This window comes from Aplidium turbinatum, chromosome 16 (assembly GCF_918807975.1).
Source record: "Aplidium turbinatum chromosome 16, kaAplTurb1.1, whole genome shotgun sequence".
NCBI lineage: Eukaryota > Metazoa > Chordata > Ascidiacea > Aplousobranchia > Polyclinidae > Aplidium > Aplidium turbinatum.
In genome coordinates, this window is record NC_137487.1 from 7,597,555 (window position 1) to 7,618,063 (window position 20,509).

General features: G+C 36.3%; 2 protein-coding genes across 2 annotated transcripts; both read left to right on the forward strand.

Annotated features, from left to right (window-relative positions):
• The first annotated feature begins 1,179 nt into the window (after positions 1-1,179).
• On the forward strand, positions 1,180-5,889 carry LOC145785658 (biogenesis of lysosome-related organelles complex 1 subunit 1-like). Its single transcript, XM_082597340.1, has 3 exons — positions 1,180-1,429; positions 3,957-4,089; positions 4,761-5,889. The coding sequence occupies exons 1-3, from the start codon at positions 1,296-1,298 to the stop codon at positions 4,878-4,880; spliced, it is 387 nt and encodes a 128-aa protein (XP_082453466.1). The 5' UTR covers positions 1,180-1,295; the 3' UTR covers positions 4,881-5,889.
• A 39-nt stretch (positions 5,890-5,928) lies between these two features.
• LOC145785657 (vacuolar protein sorting-associated protein 37B-like) lies at positions 5,929-10,212 on the forward strand. Its single transcript, XM_082597339.1, has 4 exons — positions 5,929-6,066; positions 7,472-7,643; positions 7,935-8,017; positions 8,634-10,212. Exons 1-4 carry the CDS (start codon positions 5,941-5,943, stop codon positions 8,985-8,987), a joined length of 735 nt encoding a protein of 244 aa, XP_082453465.1. The 5' UTR covers positions 5,929-5,940; the 3' UTR covers positions 8,988-10,212.
• Positions 10,213-20,509: the final 10,297 nt, after the last annotated feature.

The following is a 20,509-nucleotide window of genomic DNA, read 5'->3' on the forward strand; positions in this document are numbered from 1 at the left end:
TCTTCCTGAGCCTGTTTTAAGACACCTGTATTATTCTTTGGCACACGTACTGCTCTAGTCTAACTCCCTGCCTGAAACAGGCGATTGATGAGCCCTGTCTCCCACACCCCAAGGATTGAAGCTACAAGAGCAGCATCTGGTTGGATGCCGGCCTACTGTTAAAAGCAATATTAGTGAGATTATAATAAAAGTAATTTGCGTTCTTCTGGTGACTATTTACTAGGTTACCTCCTGATGTTAAAGATGATAACTAGCTTTTGTATTTCCGACGTTTCGTCAGTCAGCACGACTGACTTTATCAAGGTGGCTAAAACAGGTTAACACAACCTGTTCAGCAACGATGGCACAACACAAAAACGTACTGATAAAATGAATAAAGTAAGCAGCAAGAATCAGAATTAAAACACGCAACAAGATACCTAGAGGTTAAACTGAATGCAGTGAATGCCTAAAACCAGTAGGCTGCTTTCCAACAGCGTAAATTTATCTATCTATTGGGCCACCGTCAAGAAACATTGAAAAGTCATCAGACAAGACAGAAACCAAGGGAATTGGCAATAACAATGATAGAGAAGACGCACTGAGAATGGAAAAGGTGAAGTTAAAGTTAAAGTAATTTTTTGTACACAGAGGGAAAATTCTGACCATCTTTCTGGTTGAGAGCATGTTGTGCTTTCTGGTTTATGTACCACTTTTCTGTAAATAATCTTTTTGTGTAATCCTTTTCAGTTTTAAGAATGGTAGCGTTGGTCCAAGTAATTTTATGGTCTGAATTTATAGAATGTTTGCAAAGAGCGGAATGCTTTTTATTAGTGAGATTGTTTTTGTGACAATAACTATTATCGATGAAACTATGAAAATCTACCATGGATTTTTCATGTCCATGTGCCATTTTGACAATATATGGAGATTATTATAAAGAGAAAATAATAACAACTCTTTCTAACATAAACCTGCCAGAGATGCATTTTTGAAATTTTTTTGTGGGAAAATATGCAATATGCACCAGTATGAAATGTTCTTATTTCTGAATGTTTCTAAGTTGAAGAGTTACTGCATCTTATTTCAAATAAGTGTTAAGGTTTGTCTTGTATCGTCGCTTCTACATTTTTTAAGACCTCTTCTATGCTGTGCAAACATTGTTTTTGCTGTGTTGGTTGACAATAAAGACAAACTGAATAACCTCAATAATTGGTTTAGACAGCCAAGCTTGTAGACTTGGTGCCCAACATCTAGACAATAAACATACTTTCTCAAATAATTGATAACGCTATTAGAGTTTGTTGTCTTTAATCATGTTGTCTTCAATGCTAAAAAAGCACCGAATAAAACAACAAGAATCAAAGCAAGTGCAAGAAAAACGAAGGCAAGAAGCAATAACTGCTTTGTACAAGTTTAATGAAGGTGTTATGGCATCCGTTAACAATGGGTGGGTTACCTGCTTAGCACCCTTTGTTAGCTTGGTATTAGCTGTGCATGAAATAATGTTATTATTGTTTTGAAAACTTTGCATTAGCGAAGTGTTTATCCAAACTACTGGCTGCCGTGGTTTTGATCAAAGAGCATTGTTGTATGGCATTTGTTGCCAGGGTGAGGGTTAGAGTTTTGCTTTCTGCCTAGGACTTTAAAATTTCCTAAATCACAAGTTTTTATCTTTGATGTCTTTAAAGTTTTCTCAAAATAGGAAAAAAGTCTTAATTTCATATCACCTGCCGTAAGTATAACCTGGTCTTTTTATTAAACTAAGGTGTTTTTACTATTTGAAGTGCAGTAATTTACTTCTTTTATATTAGCTTTTCATTAAGTTAATGCCTTTATTTTTAAAACTGTTTACTGATGACTAGAACAATAACATCAGATCAAGCTATGCTTAAGTCATAATTGATCAACGTCATATTTTCTGTTTGTGCTGTACTGCTTACTTCGTACCTGTACCTTGTACATAATTATAGTTGACACGTTTACAATAAACTATTTGTGTCCCCCTTTTCTTAACATGTTTACACTATGCCATTATGCCATCCGAATTACTGATGTCCACATCCACTTTTGTCTTCCCTTTTGTTAACAAAAACCCAAATCTATTTGTGAATTATATGTTCAACTATTTATGTGTACTGTAATTTCTATCAACTGTGCTCCTTGCTAGATTAGCAATGCATAGTACAGTATTTTTGACTAGGACAAAACATGCAAGTAGAACAGTAACTAGGCATTTTTTATTCGGGTCTGCCACTATTCGGCGAGTTCCCTAGTCGGCGAGAGCCTTTTTCGGCGAGTACCCTATTCGGTGATTTTTTGAAAATTTAATGACACCTTCGGCCTTCTGCAAATCCAACAATTCAATATTCAGACATTGAATCAATGTAAATACGAACTGTTAGGCTAATTGGGTTCTTTGAATCCTACGTCACCGTCTGTATGCAAACTTAGAATATATATATTAGTTATTTTTGTCATCAAATTACCTAGCCTAACTGTATTTTTAGAAGCAGTGCCGCCAGACCTCTTTATTTTTTGTACTAAAATTTCGTGTCATCAAAACTACTTTACTTCTGTAGCTTTAATGTTTTATACAAATTGTTGCAACTATAATCTTTCTCCTTAATTTGCTTTTGACTACAATTTTTTTTGCATTTTTATCACTACCTTTTTGGTGAAAATACAGTTATACTAGATAGCTAAATACTAGTTAAATACAGTTATACCTTTTTGGTGAAAATACAGTATATATAATTGCATTTAAATCGCTATAAAATATTTCACTTGTAACTTTTGTAAAACTTTTTGAAAGTGAAATTGATTGAACAAAGTTTATTTGAACAGAAGGAGTATGTCTGTATTTTATTATATTTAATTATATCTCTGTTGTTATTTACTTTTTTCTGAATTCGCCTGGTCACACTGAGCCGGTTTCCTGCAATGTTTATTTTTCTGAGTCTTTTATGACATCACAACCTAGTTTTTGTGTGATTTTGCGGGCAAATTTTTTCATAACTGTTAGGCTAACTTGGTTCTTGGAACAAATCGAAGGGCTTCTGTGAATGTTTCTCAGTTTCAACGTATCTTAGTCAGCAATAGTTCTCTTTTCTACACGATTTTACGTTTAGCGAGGTTAAAATGATGTAAAACTAAAAATTGCAATTTTTGCTGGTCGGGATAATTAGGCTACTGTACCCGATAGTAGGCCACACATTTGTTGATCCAAACCAAACTAATCATTTTCATAGTTCAAACATTTTATTTTTTCTGCACGAATTCAACGTTTAGCGACGTTAAAACGATGTAAAAACTGCAATGATAATAATTAAGCTAGGGTACCCGATAATTTCCTTTCAAAAATTTCAAAAAATTGCCGAATAGGGAACTTGCCGAAAAAGGCACTCGTCTAATAGGAAACTCGCCGAATCAGACTCGCCAAAACAGGCCATTCTGTTTTATTGAACCATAAAAAGTACTGACACAATAGAATTTTCCCACAGTGACTCCTAAAGAAATCTTGAAAAACGTGTCACTAAAGCAAAACCCCACCACAGCCACAGCTGAAGTCACTATAGCCAAGTACTAGTGTAGTGTAAAACCTGACTTTGCAACAGATGTTACTATAGCAGAATTCTACTGTGCAGACAGCAGCTACCATTTGGGATGCTTTCTCATCAATTGTTTGGTTTGCTGATAGTATAGTATTTCAAAAAGCAATGCCCTCTGAGTCACATTTCACTTTTATAACGTTAATTTAATATATATATTAAACCAAATGTAGTTGCTCCTCTACTAGAAATCTTAACAACCCGTTTCATCTTTGTTCTTTCGCTAAAAAAAACCTTTGTTAAGATCTTCCAAAAGTTCTTATTCAAATAGAATTGTATTACACATATTAAAGATTGTCGTATTTTCTAGCTTTGTATAAACTGAGATGATTGTTTTTAATGAGTTAACGACAGTGTTGTTTTTAGGGTTTCTAATGCATATGTCAACCAATGCCAGATTGATGCAGAAATGAAACATTTGCAAGCACAAGCAGTTAGATTCAATAAACTAACAAATTTATGGGCTGCCCAATTAAATGAGTTTTACACAGCTATGAAGGTAACATTTGAAATGTATTATCTTTTTAAAATTTGAATACTTCAAATGTTTGATCCGCAGTGTTTTTATTTTATTAAAAAAGACTAAAAGCTTTTAAATGACACTTGTTATTTCATGGTAAACACTTGAAACTCAAAAATCTGACCTGATCGGTCGCTTATCAATGATATTGGCAGTAAAGTTGTGTGTAAGAACAAATTTATAAGTTCAGCAACCTGATACGAAATTAAATCTTGCAGTGCTCTGAATTTATATTCATTCAAATTCAAATTTATATTCATTCAGTATTATTCAAATGTGATAAGGATATTGCTCAGTTATTGTGTGTAAATGTATTTATACATATTACTACCTAGGATAAAATCTAAAGCATCAAATTCATTTATAGTAGGCTACCTTACTATCATATTTTGCTTTTTTTTATTTTTCATATTTTGCTTTATGTGTTAGGTTGATCGCCCATTTGAGGAAGTGTCATAGTACCTGATCACCTTTACCAGTTAGTTTTTCTCACTACCTTACTATCTTAAATCAAATATAATATAGTTATTACTATTTGAAGCCTTTACAAATTGTTTCACCTAACTATCTTACATATATATACCTTACTTTTCACCTTACTTTCACCTTACTATCTTATATATATTTAGCACCTTTCCTGTTAATTGCAGGAACTAGGTGATGTGGAAAATTGGGCCACTGGAATAGAAAGCGATTTAAAAGCAGTTGTAGATTCACTGGAATTTATTCACTCTGATGCTACTTCTGGGTCTACCAGCACCAACAGCTGAAATTTTATGAAGCCATTACACGCTTGTTGTGCAATACATTGTTGTAGGTTCAATTCAAGACTGGTTTTCTGTAATTGATGAACCGAATCAGTCAGTCTGTTGTTTAAAAAACTGTAGAATACCCATTGCATTTGAGCCTTTTAAGAAGTTGTTCAATTTTAAACACTGTGTTTGTACTCATCGATTGAAACAATTTTGGATAAAGAAATCAAACCAATTTTGCAATACTTTGGCAAACTTTTGGTAAAGTTATCTTGATACAAATATGGAGTAATTATTTTTCTAAAACTTAGTTGATTTGTGATCTTTGCCAATATTGAATGCTTTGCCATATTGTCACATACAAAGTTACACTGGTTATATAACGTTCTTTGTAAAAAGTTGCTTGTTTAAAATTCCAGTGCTAGCGACCCAACCACTTTGATTTTTGGTATGACAATAATTTTTGAAGCTAGAAAACAAGGTAGTTTTTTTCTTCTGGTATTAATGCCAGTCGATTACTTTGTTAGGCCAGGTTGGATATGTGCATTTCTGAATATGACTGCCAACTTGCTGTATTCTCTACTGTTTATAAAACTTCAGTCTCATAGCACTTTTGAAGTGTTACCATTCGATTTTAATACTTGGAAATCTGTCTTCGATGCTTCTAAAATTGTTGTTTTGCACTGTTTTCGGTATTTTAAGTGAAGAAAACACTTGTATTATACAATTTCGGATTTCTACTGCTTTGTGTTTCCATCTGTATCAAAAACTGAGCAATCAGAAGTGTCGCAATGAAGAGTTTAAATTCCATTGTAAATCAATTTCAAGCTGTTTTCTAATCTCACTTCAACATGGTTCTTTCAAAATGAGTATGCACGATTATGATTGGAAAGCAGCTTGCCATTAAGCAATGACTAAGCCTTTTGTGCATGTGACACATTAGCCTACCCAATGGGGAAATTGTTCAACGTGTTTGTGTTTATAAGTGTTCCATATTTTCTACAGTTAACCTTGTTTTGTTGCACAGGTATAATAAGGTGATATTACTTTTGTATTTATTCATACTCTCTGTTCGATCATGAGTTTTCATAGAGGTTCTGAACATGATTTTACTGCTCTCTTGGAAGGAGCAACCACAGATCAACTGAAGGAATTGATGGACAATGAAGATAAAATCAATGAAATTATTTGCGATCAAGAAAGGGTATGTAATCATATATAAATTTACCTTTTAACAATATTGTATTAAAACTTTAACCGTAATGTCAAAATTGTCTTCACTTTTGGACTAATTTGTTTAAGCTTAGTTATTGGAATGAATTGAAGTTGCCCATAATAGTTGTGTTTAGACCAATCATTAGGAACTCATAACATTGCTATATTAAATATCAGGCTGTATTTATGTTTCTCGGCAATCGAGTTGACAACGATAGCTGTTCTATTGTGAGTAATCAATCAATCATTTTATTTTTCGTTATTAACCAGGTGGCGTTGTATTAACGCGTCCGGGACGAAAAAGATACTAACTACAAAAATCGATATAGACCTACCAGCACGTTAATGAACGGGAAAAGGTGGCAAACCTTGAAAGGTTTAAAACGTGCCGGAATGGAAAATCATGTAGTTAGGCTATATGTCAGTAGTTAGCACGGCCACAAAACCCAAAAAACAAATAGCAAAACATGAAACCAAAACAGAAAGAAGCACACATGTAGTAATGAATGACAGCCTAATGAAAAGTGTTGTGGATTGAATTTGCCAGTTCCAATATTGATGTGGATGAGCAGTCATAATAATAGGTTTTAATAGGATGGAGAAAGAAAACCGGACTTAAAAGAAACCCATCCTCAGGCAAAAGCCCGTTTCAATGTGGCCCAGGAGAGCAGGTGTTGAGCTCTTTCTATGGTCAGACTGCACATCACACACTAGCCTAAGACGATTGAGGTTTGAGATCCAGTTTAAGTTATTGTTTCTTGTCCTGGTGGGGGATGGAATGGATGAGCTGGTAGATGATGTTGTTTGTCGTATCCAGGCTTACACCCGGTGGTTGAAGATTTAGATTAAGTGGACGGGAAGGCAAGGAAGCCAATCTTCGTGTCCACCTTCAGGCATGCCTTTAAGTGTCATGCCACAGACACAGCCGCATGCTCTTGAGCGGTGTCGAACCGGCGTCCTTTCGATTGTCGTTTCAAGGTTCCCACCACTCGGCTATGCAGCCGACGTGGTAGATGATGATTTCCTGATAGTGTTGATGAAGCTCTCATCCCCTTTTGCGACGTGTCGTGTTGATTATGGAGTGAAGTAGTCAGCCTTGTGCTGATGTCAGGACGATCCCTCCTTATAAACAAGCTCTATTTATAAATTATATAAATTCACTGGCTGGTAAATAACTTAAAACAGCAAATTAACCAAACAAACACAGTACTAAAAATAACGTTTTACAGAGAAATTTTTGAAAGATTGAATGTCACATATATGATATATTTGTCACTGCATGACAAATGAAGTCTTCTGATTGCTGCGTTTAGAGAGATTTACTGATAGAAAAAGCAAGTCAAACTATGTAACTAAATCAATCGTGTAAATCTAATTTACGCTATCTTTTCCAGATAAAGCAAATGAAACTGGACAAGGATCTACTGCAGGCGGAAAATCGAAGTATTGCCGATCACAACATCAGCAAAGAGCCTTTGCTTGAGCAGTTGCGACAAACTCTCGCTGAGAAATACGAATCCTTGAAACAACTGAACGAAACCTTCGAAACGAACCAAGCAAAGATGGGTAAGCACCAAGATGTAGCACAGACGCATGAGTTTGCAATCTTCTTGGAAGGTGTTATATTTTATCAATTTAATTTTCAAAGTTCAGTCTGTTACATAGCTGAGTAGTGACTCGATAGTCGGATTGACACCGGTTCGATGTGGCTGTGTCTTGGCATGACACTTAACAATGGCATGCCTGAAGGTGGACATGAAGATTGACTTGCCTTCTCGTTTTTTTTGTCTAAATCTTCAATCCCGAGCGGAAATCTGAATATGGCAGCCCTGATTTTTACCTTCATATTTCTTTCAGCTTCTTTGCATAAAGACGTTAATTTGGAAACGATGCTCGCTGTACTTCAAACCACTTGCGCCGAAACCGAAGAAGAATCAGAGGTGAGGAGCACATCAGTCGTTCTTTACATTGATTCAACGTTTACAGACGTTGAATCAATGTAAAAATACTGATTTTGTATTGCAATTCAATTATTACCTGACAGCATTTAACCCAGATGTTCCCGAATTGATATCTGTCTTGACCCTTGGCTTTTGGTGCATCGTTTGAAATTCAGAATATCACCGCAAACTTACATTTACCTTTCTACCAAGATATGAAAATTTTAGGAAATTCTGTTTAGATTTTTGAGCGCAAAATAATTGTTGTGTAATATAATGTTTCTTACCGAAAAATTGATATTTGATCTCGTTAATCATCTGCCAAAAGCAGTGAATCCTTCTGAGAAAGGTTTTCAATGTTTGCACTCTCTTTCACTTTTGAAAAGATAAATTTTCCCGCGCTAGCTTTTTTAATAAAAATTGGCCATTTGCCGTGTAATTCAGCTTCCGCTTTAGTAGCCAATTTGCCCAACTTCACCTTGGGCTTATTCCAGCTTCAATGAGAATTATTGAATCCGCATTTCGATTTGGGTGTTAAAAGTGATGTTCACGGTATCAATTGCCTGCATAGCATGTTGTATGTAGTTTAGCTCATTGTGAGCATAATTGTTTGCAGGAGTTGGCAGAGAAGCTATTTGATGGAGAGTTGGCCGTTGGTGACTTTATCACCAACTTCAAGGCCAAGCGCACAGAAGCACATATGCGCCGGATAAAGATGGAGAAGATGAGAGAATTCGTTCTGGAAGCGCACAGAAATCCTCCATCATCCACTCCATCAATTCCTCCAAGAGTCCCTATAGCGGCTTCTCGACAAACTCCTAGTTATCCGGGATCCACGTCGTCCCAATCAACCTCTCTGGGTTCTTTTCCCGCAACCTACACACCTCCTATTACCACTCCTCCTCGGTACCCGGCAAATGCTTTCGCACAGCCATCAGCTCAACAGTATCCTAACTACAATTGGCATTGAGAGTGTATGCAATCCAACGCCTTTCCGAGTTGAGCGAATTGTAATTCTGTTTGCTATTACTGAGCTCAGCGCTGTGTTTATCACACTGGATCAGCTTACAAAACCCAACCTTTTTTACATTGATCTAACGTCTGCAAACGTTTAATCAATACGAAAACAAAGGTTTTGGGAGCTGTGTGTTGCTCTTCTACTTTCACTACTATAACTTCTTCACTGCAAGAATATTTGTTATTACCAAAAAACATATCTACCAGGTACTTACAATTTTTTTTGCTTAAGCCCAACTCTTCCTTTGAAATTGCGAGTTAGAAGAAAGCGATTTGGAAATTTTAACAAAGCATACGGTAGGCAATGCGTTTCATCGTTTGCTACTTGGTCATGTTGAAACACATCTAAACAACGTTTATTTCTGTTAATTTGCCGCCTTAAAAATAGTTTGGTTTGACGAAAATTGTCTTCCCGTCCGCTGTCAGAATATTCTACTACCAAGGATAAGCCGAAAACGGCTTTATCAATGTTTGAAGTCCTCCGGCTGTATAATTGTGTAAATGTGTGGGAAAGAACTGCTCTGTTTCTGAGAGAAGACATACTTTGGCATGCAATTTTAGGAGAGACTGCTTGGTCGGGTTGTACATTGGGCACCTATCACTAGCTGGTGTGCGTGTCTTAGCACAGCACCCAGTGTAATGCTTAAATAATAAATATGGACACGAAAATTAGCTTGCTTGCCTTCTTTTCCACTTAGCTTAAATCTTCAAATGTCGTGCATAAGTTTCGACATGGTAAGGCTACGCAAATAATAAAGTCTTAAGCGCACTTTCGATCACTTTAAATATGTAGCTGTAGCTTAGTGGTGCACAGCTGTTTCAGTACAGCGCGAGAAAATTTGCCACTAAGTTGAGCATTTTTAGTGCTAATGTTGAAAAGCGCACATGCAAGCTCCTTCACACCTGATTTTATGCGTAAAGAGGTGTCAGATTTGTAACTTCCATTGACGATGCAGAGAATAGCACTGCACTGTCAATTGAAGTCATAAACCAAGTCTTCAGATTTTTCATTCTTTATTTTCCATCGCAGCGGAAGCTTTCCAGCTTACGCAAGAAGTATAATTTGTTTCTATGGCCGTTGTAAATGCCAGTCTGTAGCATCTCATGCTGCCCGTGTGCGTTTAGACGATTGATTTATATTGTTCGCACTTTCTGTATTGTCATAAAGATGTCCACTCTACAAACATCTGCTCATTTACAGTGTAGTCGCCTATCACCGGGTTTTTGCTTAAGAGCCGCAATGTCTGTTGAATATTCAGTAGAATACATCTAATTCGTCACCTTAAGGGGATTAGACAAAACGCGACGAATTAACTTAGGTAAACTGACCAATTATGAAAAAAGGGCAAAACTAAAACAACTTCAGCCGAGGCCGATGAAAATGTGACGAATAATGCGAACTGACAAATTTTACTGTAATTTCAAATGGCCGAGAAATATTATTGCCAGCACAGGGAAGCTAACTTTGCTTCATCAATGTCATATTTAAAGTCCTTCAACATGTGGTGGTATAAACATGATGTCAGGCAGACATAAGTTGGGGTGCAGGTGCTGACGCCAAACTTTCTACGACCCTGGCGTTGGTTCACTCCGCTGTGTACCTGCCTGTTGCCGCTGTTCAAATACGCGCCTCATTTACGGACGTGTTGTGACTACAAGCCTACGCCCAATTTTAACAGACTACTTACAAATTGTCCTGCAGGGATCCTCCTGAGCTTCATCGAAAGGGAGCCATTATACACTTGTATCGCTGGCAAAAATCCTAACCCACAAAACTCTCCACCTCAACAATCTACCTGGCAACTAAAACAAGACAACTCTTAGTGCTGGCTGTGCTTGGGTTGTTCAGTGATATCACGGCGTAACACAATGAGTAGCCTACATCAGAAAGAAATAGCCTACTTGGAATGGTGCACCAACTCTAGGTTATAGTAATACCTCACCCGGTGTCGTCTTCCATCCGGGATGTACCTACTTACGGTCCACTTGGGTCAAGCTAAATTGATTTCAAACGGGACTTTGACTCTTCCATGCCGTAACATTGTTCGCAAGTGAAGTTTAGTTGCCTCAGCAAATGCGGCATCAAGAAACAAACAGCTGACCATATCATTCCTAATTCTCCCATCTACAAACCACATGGTACGAAACAAGTTGCCGAGTTAGGTGTATAATGTTGCAAAGAAAGGGATATGAAAGTAGATCTATTGACTTTTTAGCCTACAAGTTGTACTTTTCACTCAGAAAAAAATACGTTACCTGATTTTTATCGTTGTACAAATCAGTCAAAGCTTTTCAATTTAACAGATAATGTCTTTCTAGCTAGACGTTCAACCCAGTCAATTCGTTTATCAACTGATGTACCGGTAATCAGATTGTAATCTGATGATGTACTGATGTAATCACCAAGATTCCCTACGAATAGCAACTACATGGCGCTGTTGAGCTACCGATATAAATAAAGTTAAATTTGCGATATTGATTGGTATACAGTATTTTGTTGTGCAATATCAAAACAGCTAAACATTAAATGACACAATACGCATAATAATAAATTAACAGCGGAAAGTAGTAAATGTGCACTGCATTGTTCAATCAAGCAAATGCTTCAAGTAACTACAATGGGAAGCTGCGAAGTGACCACGATGGTCTTCGAGTCAAGCAGCCACCCTCAGTCATGTCGATGAGAAACTGATAGGCCTATCTGTTATAGAAAAGTATTTACACTAACAACAAAAGTCAAAACAAATTTGCATCCATAATGTGATGCTGATAATTAATTAATCAACGATAAAATGCTCAAAGAGCATAAGTCCACATCCGTAAATTGTAGATTTGACGTTTTTGTTTAGGTAGCGAATCTCTCGCAGAAATGCTGTCATGAAAAATTTCCCTCTCATTTTGCAATGCGCATGTTTGCGTAGAAATTGCATAGGCTAACTAACATTGCGAGAAAACGCTTAAAATTTATTGGCCAATTTCTCTCTGTTCGATACTGATACTAATGATGAGCCCTGCTGGTTGAAGCATGCAGACCAGGGGTGACGAACCTTTTTGCGGTCGCGGGCCACTTTGTCAATTACACATGAGTTATCGGGCCACACAACTTTTTAATCGTAATCAACTATGAAATCTTTTAGAAGCGACTCAAGATATTAGCCTATTCATGAAAACTAACAAACGGCAGATGAAAGTAATAGGCTAAAACCCACACGGTTGAAATTATCTTACGCAAAATCGAAACATACAACAGTAAAAAATAAAAACATCAACTTGAGCAAAAAGGATAGAGGAACAGTACTTGCACTGATAATGAAGACAGTTTAATTTTCGAAGCGTTTGCTTTCATACAAGTATTATTTCTTCTTTTTTGGCTCTATCCTTTTTGCTTAGTTGACTAATTGTTTCGACCATTATGCTCCAAAACAACAAATCAGTTAACGAAATTATTTTTTTCAAACAACAAACAAAAGTCCGTGCGAATCATACAGCTGAAGCTATGTAATGCAGCATTGAAGCACAAAATATTAAAAAATAACATTGAAGCATTAGATTTTGTTCCTTAGTGGGATTTTTGGAAAGTTTTTTGCTTGACTAAGCCATGTACTTCTAGAGTATGACTATAGACTAGACTACTACTACTTCTATGACTAAGCGTTCAATATTAGGTCAAACAGACGATGTGGCAACTCTCAACTGCATACTAAGATTTTCATCTGTAAGCCTCGAGCCCTCGACCCGTAAGGACTTTTTTAAGCAATAGTGTTTAGGACAAGAAAATAGCAAAGGAAAGGTGTACCAGTGAACGCATAAAACAGCTTTGAGATGACTTTTGTCTTTAATGCATGAACGATTGTCAAATTGTATTGCGGGCGCACAAAATTCTTTGACGGGCCGCAGGTTCGTCACCTCTGATGTAGACTATGCATCGCTGTCAACTTTTGGTACACTCGACCGCCGGAAAACATTTATTTTTGAAAAATTCTTGATGGCTGGCGTGGAGAATACGCCGATGTGGTTAGCACAAGGGTATTGTTGAGTTAGCAAAAACGCAATGCTTGCTGTTCTGTAGGTAGTAATCTACTCAGTGTTGTGATGACGCCAGGTAGACCGCTTGTTCTAGTTTCTACACACTTCAAAATTCCTTTCGTTTTAATCGACAATCACAATTAGCTGTAATAAGAGTAGTAAAAGTTTGACCGACACTTTTTTCGGACTGAATGTATTTTGATTCTTGGCCCCAAAGATTTGTAAAATTTAATGAAAACGTGGTTGCCTGCAAAAGGTGAGAGTTCAAACTATCCACTAATTGCGCTGGTTTGTATTCATTTAGGATTAATTTTGTTTACTGCAGTCGCATTTGTTTGAATACGCTGTACACACCAAATAACATTTAGCTCGTGGAGGTTGGTTAAAAATATCGTATTCACTTTTTCAATACTATTGCACACACAAACTGGCATTTGCTTTTAAATACAACGACCAGCAGCTAAGCTTTTCGTTTACCTGTATCATAAAACAAAAAATATACAATGGTGCAAAGCGCAAACTTCGTATTTTGACCTAATATACTGTAAGTTGTCCAAATCATAATGTTTTCTTAAAGCGTTATGGGTATGCCGATAAGTTAATGCTAGAACTAGCCTACTTTTGCAAGCTTTAAGGCTTAAGCATTCTTCACGGCAGATAAAGAAACCTGATGAGTTTCGATATAGTTTTTCTTTCATTTCAAAATCACTCATTCTAATTTGCCCGTTAATTAACACAGAAGTCCTTTAATTTAATTAATTCTTTGAATCAAAACGTCCTTCATTTGTTGGGAAGGGCAGACTGTATCACAATGACAAAGTTTCAACTGTAAGCGAACATAATTATTTGCACAAAACCGTTTAAAATAGAAGACTTGATATTCATAAACAAAGCGAATTGACAAAGCCAATTTGATCAATCAAAACAACTGTAGTTACCATACACAGATACAACGTTCAGGGACGTTTAATTATCTCAATTTGATTGAATTTTGACTTGATAAAGCTGCTCAACAACGAGCGAGGAGATGTTTTCCTATAATCAAGCATGAAAAGAAATATCCAACCCCTCCGCACATGATTAAAGACAAGAAATTCCATTTAATTTCAACAGAATTGTGCGAGGGTGGTTCTTGAGGCAGATGTAATTTCATAGCAGTCTGTTGATTGTCCGAGGAACGTTTAGGGTGGAAAGAATGCATTTGTTTCAAAGATTAACGATAAATATGAAACTGATAATAACAAACATTATGCTACTTTCATTCTTGCTTTACCTCCTTTTACAAACTAAAAGAGATTTCAATCAACAATTAATCATGGTCTACATTACAGGGTTACTCAACTAATGTTAACAAAGGTCCAGTTTGACAAGTTGAATATTTTTAGCGGTCCGGTGAATAGGTTATTTCACATGCAACCACGAAAGTTAAATTACCAGTACCAAACCACTTTTTAGGTAAAGTGTAACTCGACTTGGATTTCTGAGAAAGTGTTGGAGAGTCTGGGGGTCGAAGCCCTTCAGCAACTAGGATAATCACAGTAAAAATTGTGCTTTCTCCCAGTATAAATCTGTTTAAAGAAGCCCTGAAACGTGGCAATGAGGTTATTCTTCCAAAAGTCCAAGGTCCACCATCAACACCCACAAGGTCCGGATTCGGACCGCGGTCCGCCAGTTGAGTAGCCCTGGTCTACAATATTAAATGTGCTCAATATCGTCAGACTTACCAACATGAACTAAACTGACCTTAGGCTACAATCTAGCCTAAAAATGTACTGGGTAGGATAGCTTACCAAGTCATGCGGATTTTTTAGCCTACTGAACTCTGGACAATGGCCTGGACTCTAGCCTACTGAACAACTATTTGAATTAGTTTTGCTTTTCCTTGGCATACAAGTTGCTTTGTCGTTTGGTTTGAAATATTTGTTTTCGACAGTTTTACAAAAAGCAAATATCATTTGTTTATGGTAGCCTAACATTCTATTTCATTGAACATTATGATTGAGAGTAGCCTATCGTGTATTGTTTTATCATTATCGCCGAGTACAGCGCCCAGAAGCATAGTTTGTACTGTGGATGTGGCGCTATATAAATGTTGTTATTATTATTATTAATGTGCAAAATAATGTGTGGAAACTATTAACAACCATGTTGACGAAAACAAACTCTAAACGATACAACTACAAGTACAAACTCCACTCAGCACACTTTCAAAAAAACACAACTTGTAGCCTAGTCTACTTGCTGTTTAGCAACGTTTTGTTATCATTCAAATATCAACATTAAATTCTCTATTTTTGATATACACTACAGTTGTACATTAACCTATGTTTTAAAGCCAGTCAATCCATAGACTGGTTTTAAAGCTATGTCAAGAGATGACCACCTCCTCAACCAGATGGTCTTAAAATCGCACCTCCAAAGGCCACCGCGCTTGAAACCTCGATGGCCTTTTTCCCGCCATGCTACAGCTATTTGCAACTCTAACTTTCACATTTCCAAAGTTTGGAATAGTGAATGGAAAGAAGTCACGAGGCCAATTCTATTCACGGTCCTTCCCAATATTAATGCTCCACCAGAAGCATAGCTACCCCGGAAGGAATGGGTGAAGCTCAATCGCTTACGAACTGGGATGGGCCGTTTGAATAGCAACATGTTTCAATGGGGCCTCGCCGACTCACCACATTTTGTGCATGTGGCTCAAATTTTCAGTCTGCATACCACATTTTCTACCAATGTCCTGTATGTCGACCAAAGGGTAGACATGTAGATCTAACAACGTTCAATGAACACACGGACCTGCGGCTGCCTCAAATGCAAAAAGAAGCCAATCCATTGCAAGCTTCAGATCTTCACCCGTCGTCGGCTCAAACTAATGTCCGAGCATTGGTTTTTTCCTCTTTTAGTGTAATGTATTTAAATATATTTGCGATTGTACTGTAGATGCCGAATATGACTTTAAAGGCCCAGTTTCTGGTGAAGTAGAAGTGTAGAAGTAAGTAAAAATCACATTCCACAAGGGTAAGGGACATACAGTAGACTTTGTCGATTCACATCTTTTTCGGTACTTCTGAAAAGCAAGTCTTAAAATATTTGTTTTTTCTCATTCAAACGCTTATTTCAGCATTTTTGACTGTCATATGGCCTTTTTTCTGATACTTTAGTCTTATTGGATGCCAGGCGCGGGTCTAGGAGTTTTTTTTCGGGGGGGAGGGGGCAGAAAATTTGAAAATCAATTAAAAGATAAAACATATATGAACAATTATGATATTACGACATATACGATATGTTATAAACAGCCATTTTCATCAATTGTGAATGTTTAAAAAATAACTTTTGCTTGAATAAAAATTGCTAAGCATAAGTAGCCTAAACTTAAAATCTGGTTTAAAACCCTGTAGGATATGCAGTATCCATGACCAATTGGATATTTGTATGTTTGCAGGCATATATCGTAATTGATTGAAATTATAATGAAGGCTAAAAACTATAAAACAGCCATTCAAGGTTTCAGATTGTTTCAACTGACGTCATTTGGTTCAGCGCTGGTTTCAGCTCAGTCAGCTCCAACAAATGTTGCTATTAAAATGTATTTGAAGTTGTATGAAAGAAAATAACGGAGTCTGACAATGGATAATTTCTACCATAATAATAACAACAACAAATTATTCTGTCCCCCCCCCCCCCCCCCCCGGATAAGTTAAGTCCGCTGTGGGACTAATATCTGCTGTTTAGAAGCGTATCAAACCATTTGATGCGGAAACATACAACTTCAACAATTCCTCACAAAATTTCTGGTGAAGGGGGGCGGCGGCCCCCTGCCCCCCATAAATCCGAGCTTGTTGGATGTCATAGGCAATAACTAATGTAGATTTCAGGGGTGTTCAATTGCTTACATCAGCGTTAGGCAATAATTAATTTATGATTAACCTATTATTGTATCGCTTGTGGGGAAAAGAACAGTGTGTATGTTTTGAAGTGAAGTTAAAAACGGCTTTGTCTAGTCCCGACCCAAATTCATTTCACTAGACACCGCAAATTGGCTTCGAGAGTTGATTGATTGATTGAATCTTTATCCTCGGACTGGTAAAGCTTCTTGCAGAGCTTAATCCTGGCAGTTTTGCATACTTGCAGAGGCTTGGAATCACTGACGCATGCCCGCTCACCGAGATTGACAAAGTGAAGTTTCCGATTGTTGAAGTCTTGTTACCGGGGAATTATTCTATCCATTAAATGCCGCTGAATGGAAAGCAATCCTTAACGTGCGTTGCTCAAACGCACACCCCGAGAGTCGAACTAGCGCCGTTCTGATATTGAAGTTTCTTCCTTCCAGAAGTCACGCGCTAATCAACTGAGCTATCGGGGTGGGTCTTCACTTCCTTTTGAAGCAAATTCACAGATTCTGGTAACGTAGCGAGCTGCACTAAGCAACATGTTTTATTTTCTTGGTTTCTAAACATACTGTAAATTAACTTTCGAAAACAAATTTGCTAGTCCCTCTGAGAAAATGCAACATCTAAAAAACATTGTCACATGGCAGAGTAAATAACTAGTTTCTCATATTTTTGGTTTAAAATTTTGCATTCGAATTTTTTTTGCAAGTTTTGTGCATTCACTTTCAGTTTTGCTTTTGATGTTTTATGAATTTAAGACTTTTAAAACAACAATACTAACTTTCACATACAATACAAATCCTTTAAAAAGCTTTCCTTTGTTTTGTACGAATTACTTGAAAGACGTGTGTTGAAATTTAATATTAATTAAGTGTAATAGATATCTATAATTATTAAAGCTTGAAAATAGATCCTAGTGTGTTACGTACATTGAGAAAAAGATCAGCATTCGATAATACATTGGCAAACTATAACAAATCTAAAAAAACGTTTCACAAGTTGTGAAAAACCCACAAATATATTCTAAAAAGCTTTTTGTAACATGTATGGCCAAACAACCTCTAAAAAAATGGAACTCTTTTGTTGAATAAGCATTTTGTGACTTTGAAGCACAGCTGCTGCACAGCAGTTTAACAGAATAGGGTACTTCAACTTTGTGACACTTTGATTAAAGAAAATCTGCTTTAAAGAATTAAGCCTTTCTTGAATGAAATATGACACACGTTCTTCCAACAACATTTAATCTCGAAACTGATACATTCGTTGGGCGTTTTGACTCCGAAAGAAAGCGGAAGGCAATCAGAAAAAATTCCGGTTGGAATTAGCCGTAATTGGATACCAACTACAAACTAAGATGACTTAAGATGGGCGTTTTTCTTTTGAGAATGCCGATGGACGCACAAAGCGAACTTCGCTGAAATGTCTTTTAGCAACACTTTAAAGAAGTAACAAGGGAAATGGTTGTAGCAACTTGTGTTTTCTTGTTGGTCGTGTATAAACTACGTGTTGAACAATGTTTTTAACAAAAAGGGGATAATGTTAGAAGCTTGCGCCAAATAAAGCCCATAATTTATCAGTTGCTTGAACCGAAAAAATACAGCACCTGTGTAGGCAGAAAAAGATTTTCCGGTAATGCAATTTACAACAACGCGCGTAAAGCCAAGTAAAAAAAGGGCAAGGTTAACAAAATGAGGATGAGATAGCTCATTTGTCAGGCTCAGAAGAAGGGAGAGTGACTTGTCAAACAACTGTTTAACTGTTTACATACGTAAAAGCCATGTATGGAATTTGACCCGTTGTCTATTTTCCACATGTGTCTTAATCCTTGCTTTCTATTCTGGCTTAATTAAAGCTCTAAGTGGTAAAGCAGTGCAAATAAATTAGCGCAATTGTTTTTTGCAAGCACATCATTTTTACAGAATACCGCAGAGAGCTAGCGTTTTCGCAACATAAACACATACAGAGTTAAAGGATCATGATGTTTAGCAATACTTTTAATATAATAAAATTATTTTAAAGCTTTTTAACTTTTTCAAGTTTCCACAAAAAAATTTATATTCACGTCATAGTTTTGCGGATATGAAGAACTTGGAGCTAATTGTTGAACTCATTCAAGTGAATTTTAGATCGTAATATGAAAGGACCTCGTACCTTTCAAACGAATGTATTACCACTTAACGTTTTAAAATTATTTAAAAACTTTGCACAAACTGAAGTAAATTTCAAACACAAAAACAATTGCAAACTAATGAATTACAGTGGATCAATTAATTATCTATTTTAGATGATTTCAGACATTATTTAAACTATAGCAAAGCAAAGTCTTGATAAATTAAAGCTTTACATTACCGTTACTCTATTTTAAGCTTTTTAAAAGCGAAAAGTTTAAATAAGTTTTAAACAAGCTCAAGTGATGGAATTGATAACCTAAGTAGCAAAGTCTTGTTTTGATATGACCTGAATGAGAAACAGATGCTAAACTGCAGATATTTTGAAGAGATTTTGTTTTCGTATACTCAGTTTGTTATGGAACTACCATTGAGGTTTCTTGGCAAATGGCTTGTTTATTTAGCACAATAATTGCCAGAATAAATCTTGGTAATTTGAAGCAACAAGTTTTTAAAATGACAAATCCCGATTTCAACTGTTAACCCTTGCAATTTCCCACGAAGCAATCGACATTTAATCGCTATGTTTTATTTATTACGTCGATTGCAAGAAATTAGACGTAAAAAAGATGTAAAATGGCGGATTTTATTACAGCCTTGCAAGGTAATGAGTTAGGCCCGCAACTCAAGGTTGGCGGATATTGTCCTCACTAAATTGTGTGATGAGAAAACAGTTAGCCATAGAGAGTCAAGCCTCTAAGCCCAAGTGAATAATACGTCCGAAGATCAGATTTATTGTCACAACAAACTATATCGTCGCTAATTAGTTGAGCATCTGTCTAGTTCTTCTTGTTCAAAGTTTTTTCTTTCTTTTCTAGCTGTACTTAGACTTAAATTGCACCTGCGAAGCATTTTTGTCAAAAGTCTAACTGTTGAACCGATTGAACTGCCATTAAGATTGTGGGACAGATAAGTAAAATTCAAGGTTAAGAATTCTGAACGAATAGTTGCTTTAATTATTGTCTATTAATACACGTTGAGGTGACCTGTTTACTCAGTAAAACATCAGCTTTATCATGAGTATCAGTGTCAAAATTTATTGTTGGTTGTTTTGTTACGATATTTGGAACTTCACGAAAGTTTTGGTATTTGAACTTTTGTACTTTGACAGAATAGGTATTGAAACTTCCATAGATATCGACTTGGAAGATTATTTTAGGAAAAAAGGATTGAGCTTTTATAACAGAGTGCTATTTTTGAAACTACTGTATTTCGTAACCAGCTATTTGTAGCTCACGCTTAAAATTTCTTAGTCCTGTTTATGATCTGCACCTAAACTTTTGAAACGAAGACATTTTAAAATGATAAGATTTTCAATCTTTTTTAACCTTTCGTAATTTTTTAGTAAGTTGCTGAAAGCTTTCCAGCTGTATAAAAATAAATATTTCTAT

Coding starts and splice junctions, on each gene's coding strand:
- LOC145785658 (XM_082597340.1), top strand. CDS start 1,296: ATGTTGTCTTCAATGCTAAAAAAGCACCGAATAAAACAACAAGAATCA. Junction 1,430..3,956: donor ATGGCATCCGTTAACAATGG/GTGGGTTACCTG, acceptor TGTTGTTTTTAG/GGTTTCTAATGCATATGTCA. Junction 4,090..4,760: donor AGTTTTACACAGCTATGAAG/GTAACATTTGAA, acceptor TGTTAATTGCAG/GAACTAGGTGATGTGGAAAA.
- LOC145785657 (XM_082597339.1), top strand. CDS start 5,941: ATGAGTTTTCATAGAGGTTCTGAACATGATTTTACTGCTCTCTTGGAA. Junction 7,644..7,934: donor AACGAACCAAGCAAAGATGG/GTAAGCACCAAG, acceptor TATTTCTTTCAG/CTTCTTTGCATAAAGACGTT. Junction 8,018..8,633: donor AAACCGAAGAAGAATCAGAG/GTGAGGAGCACA, acceptor AATTGTTTGCAG/GAGTTGGCAGAGAAGCTATT.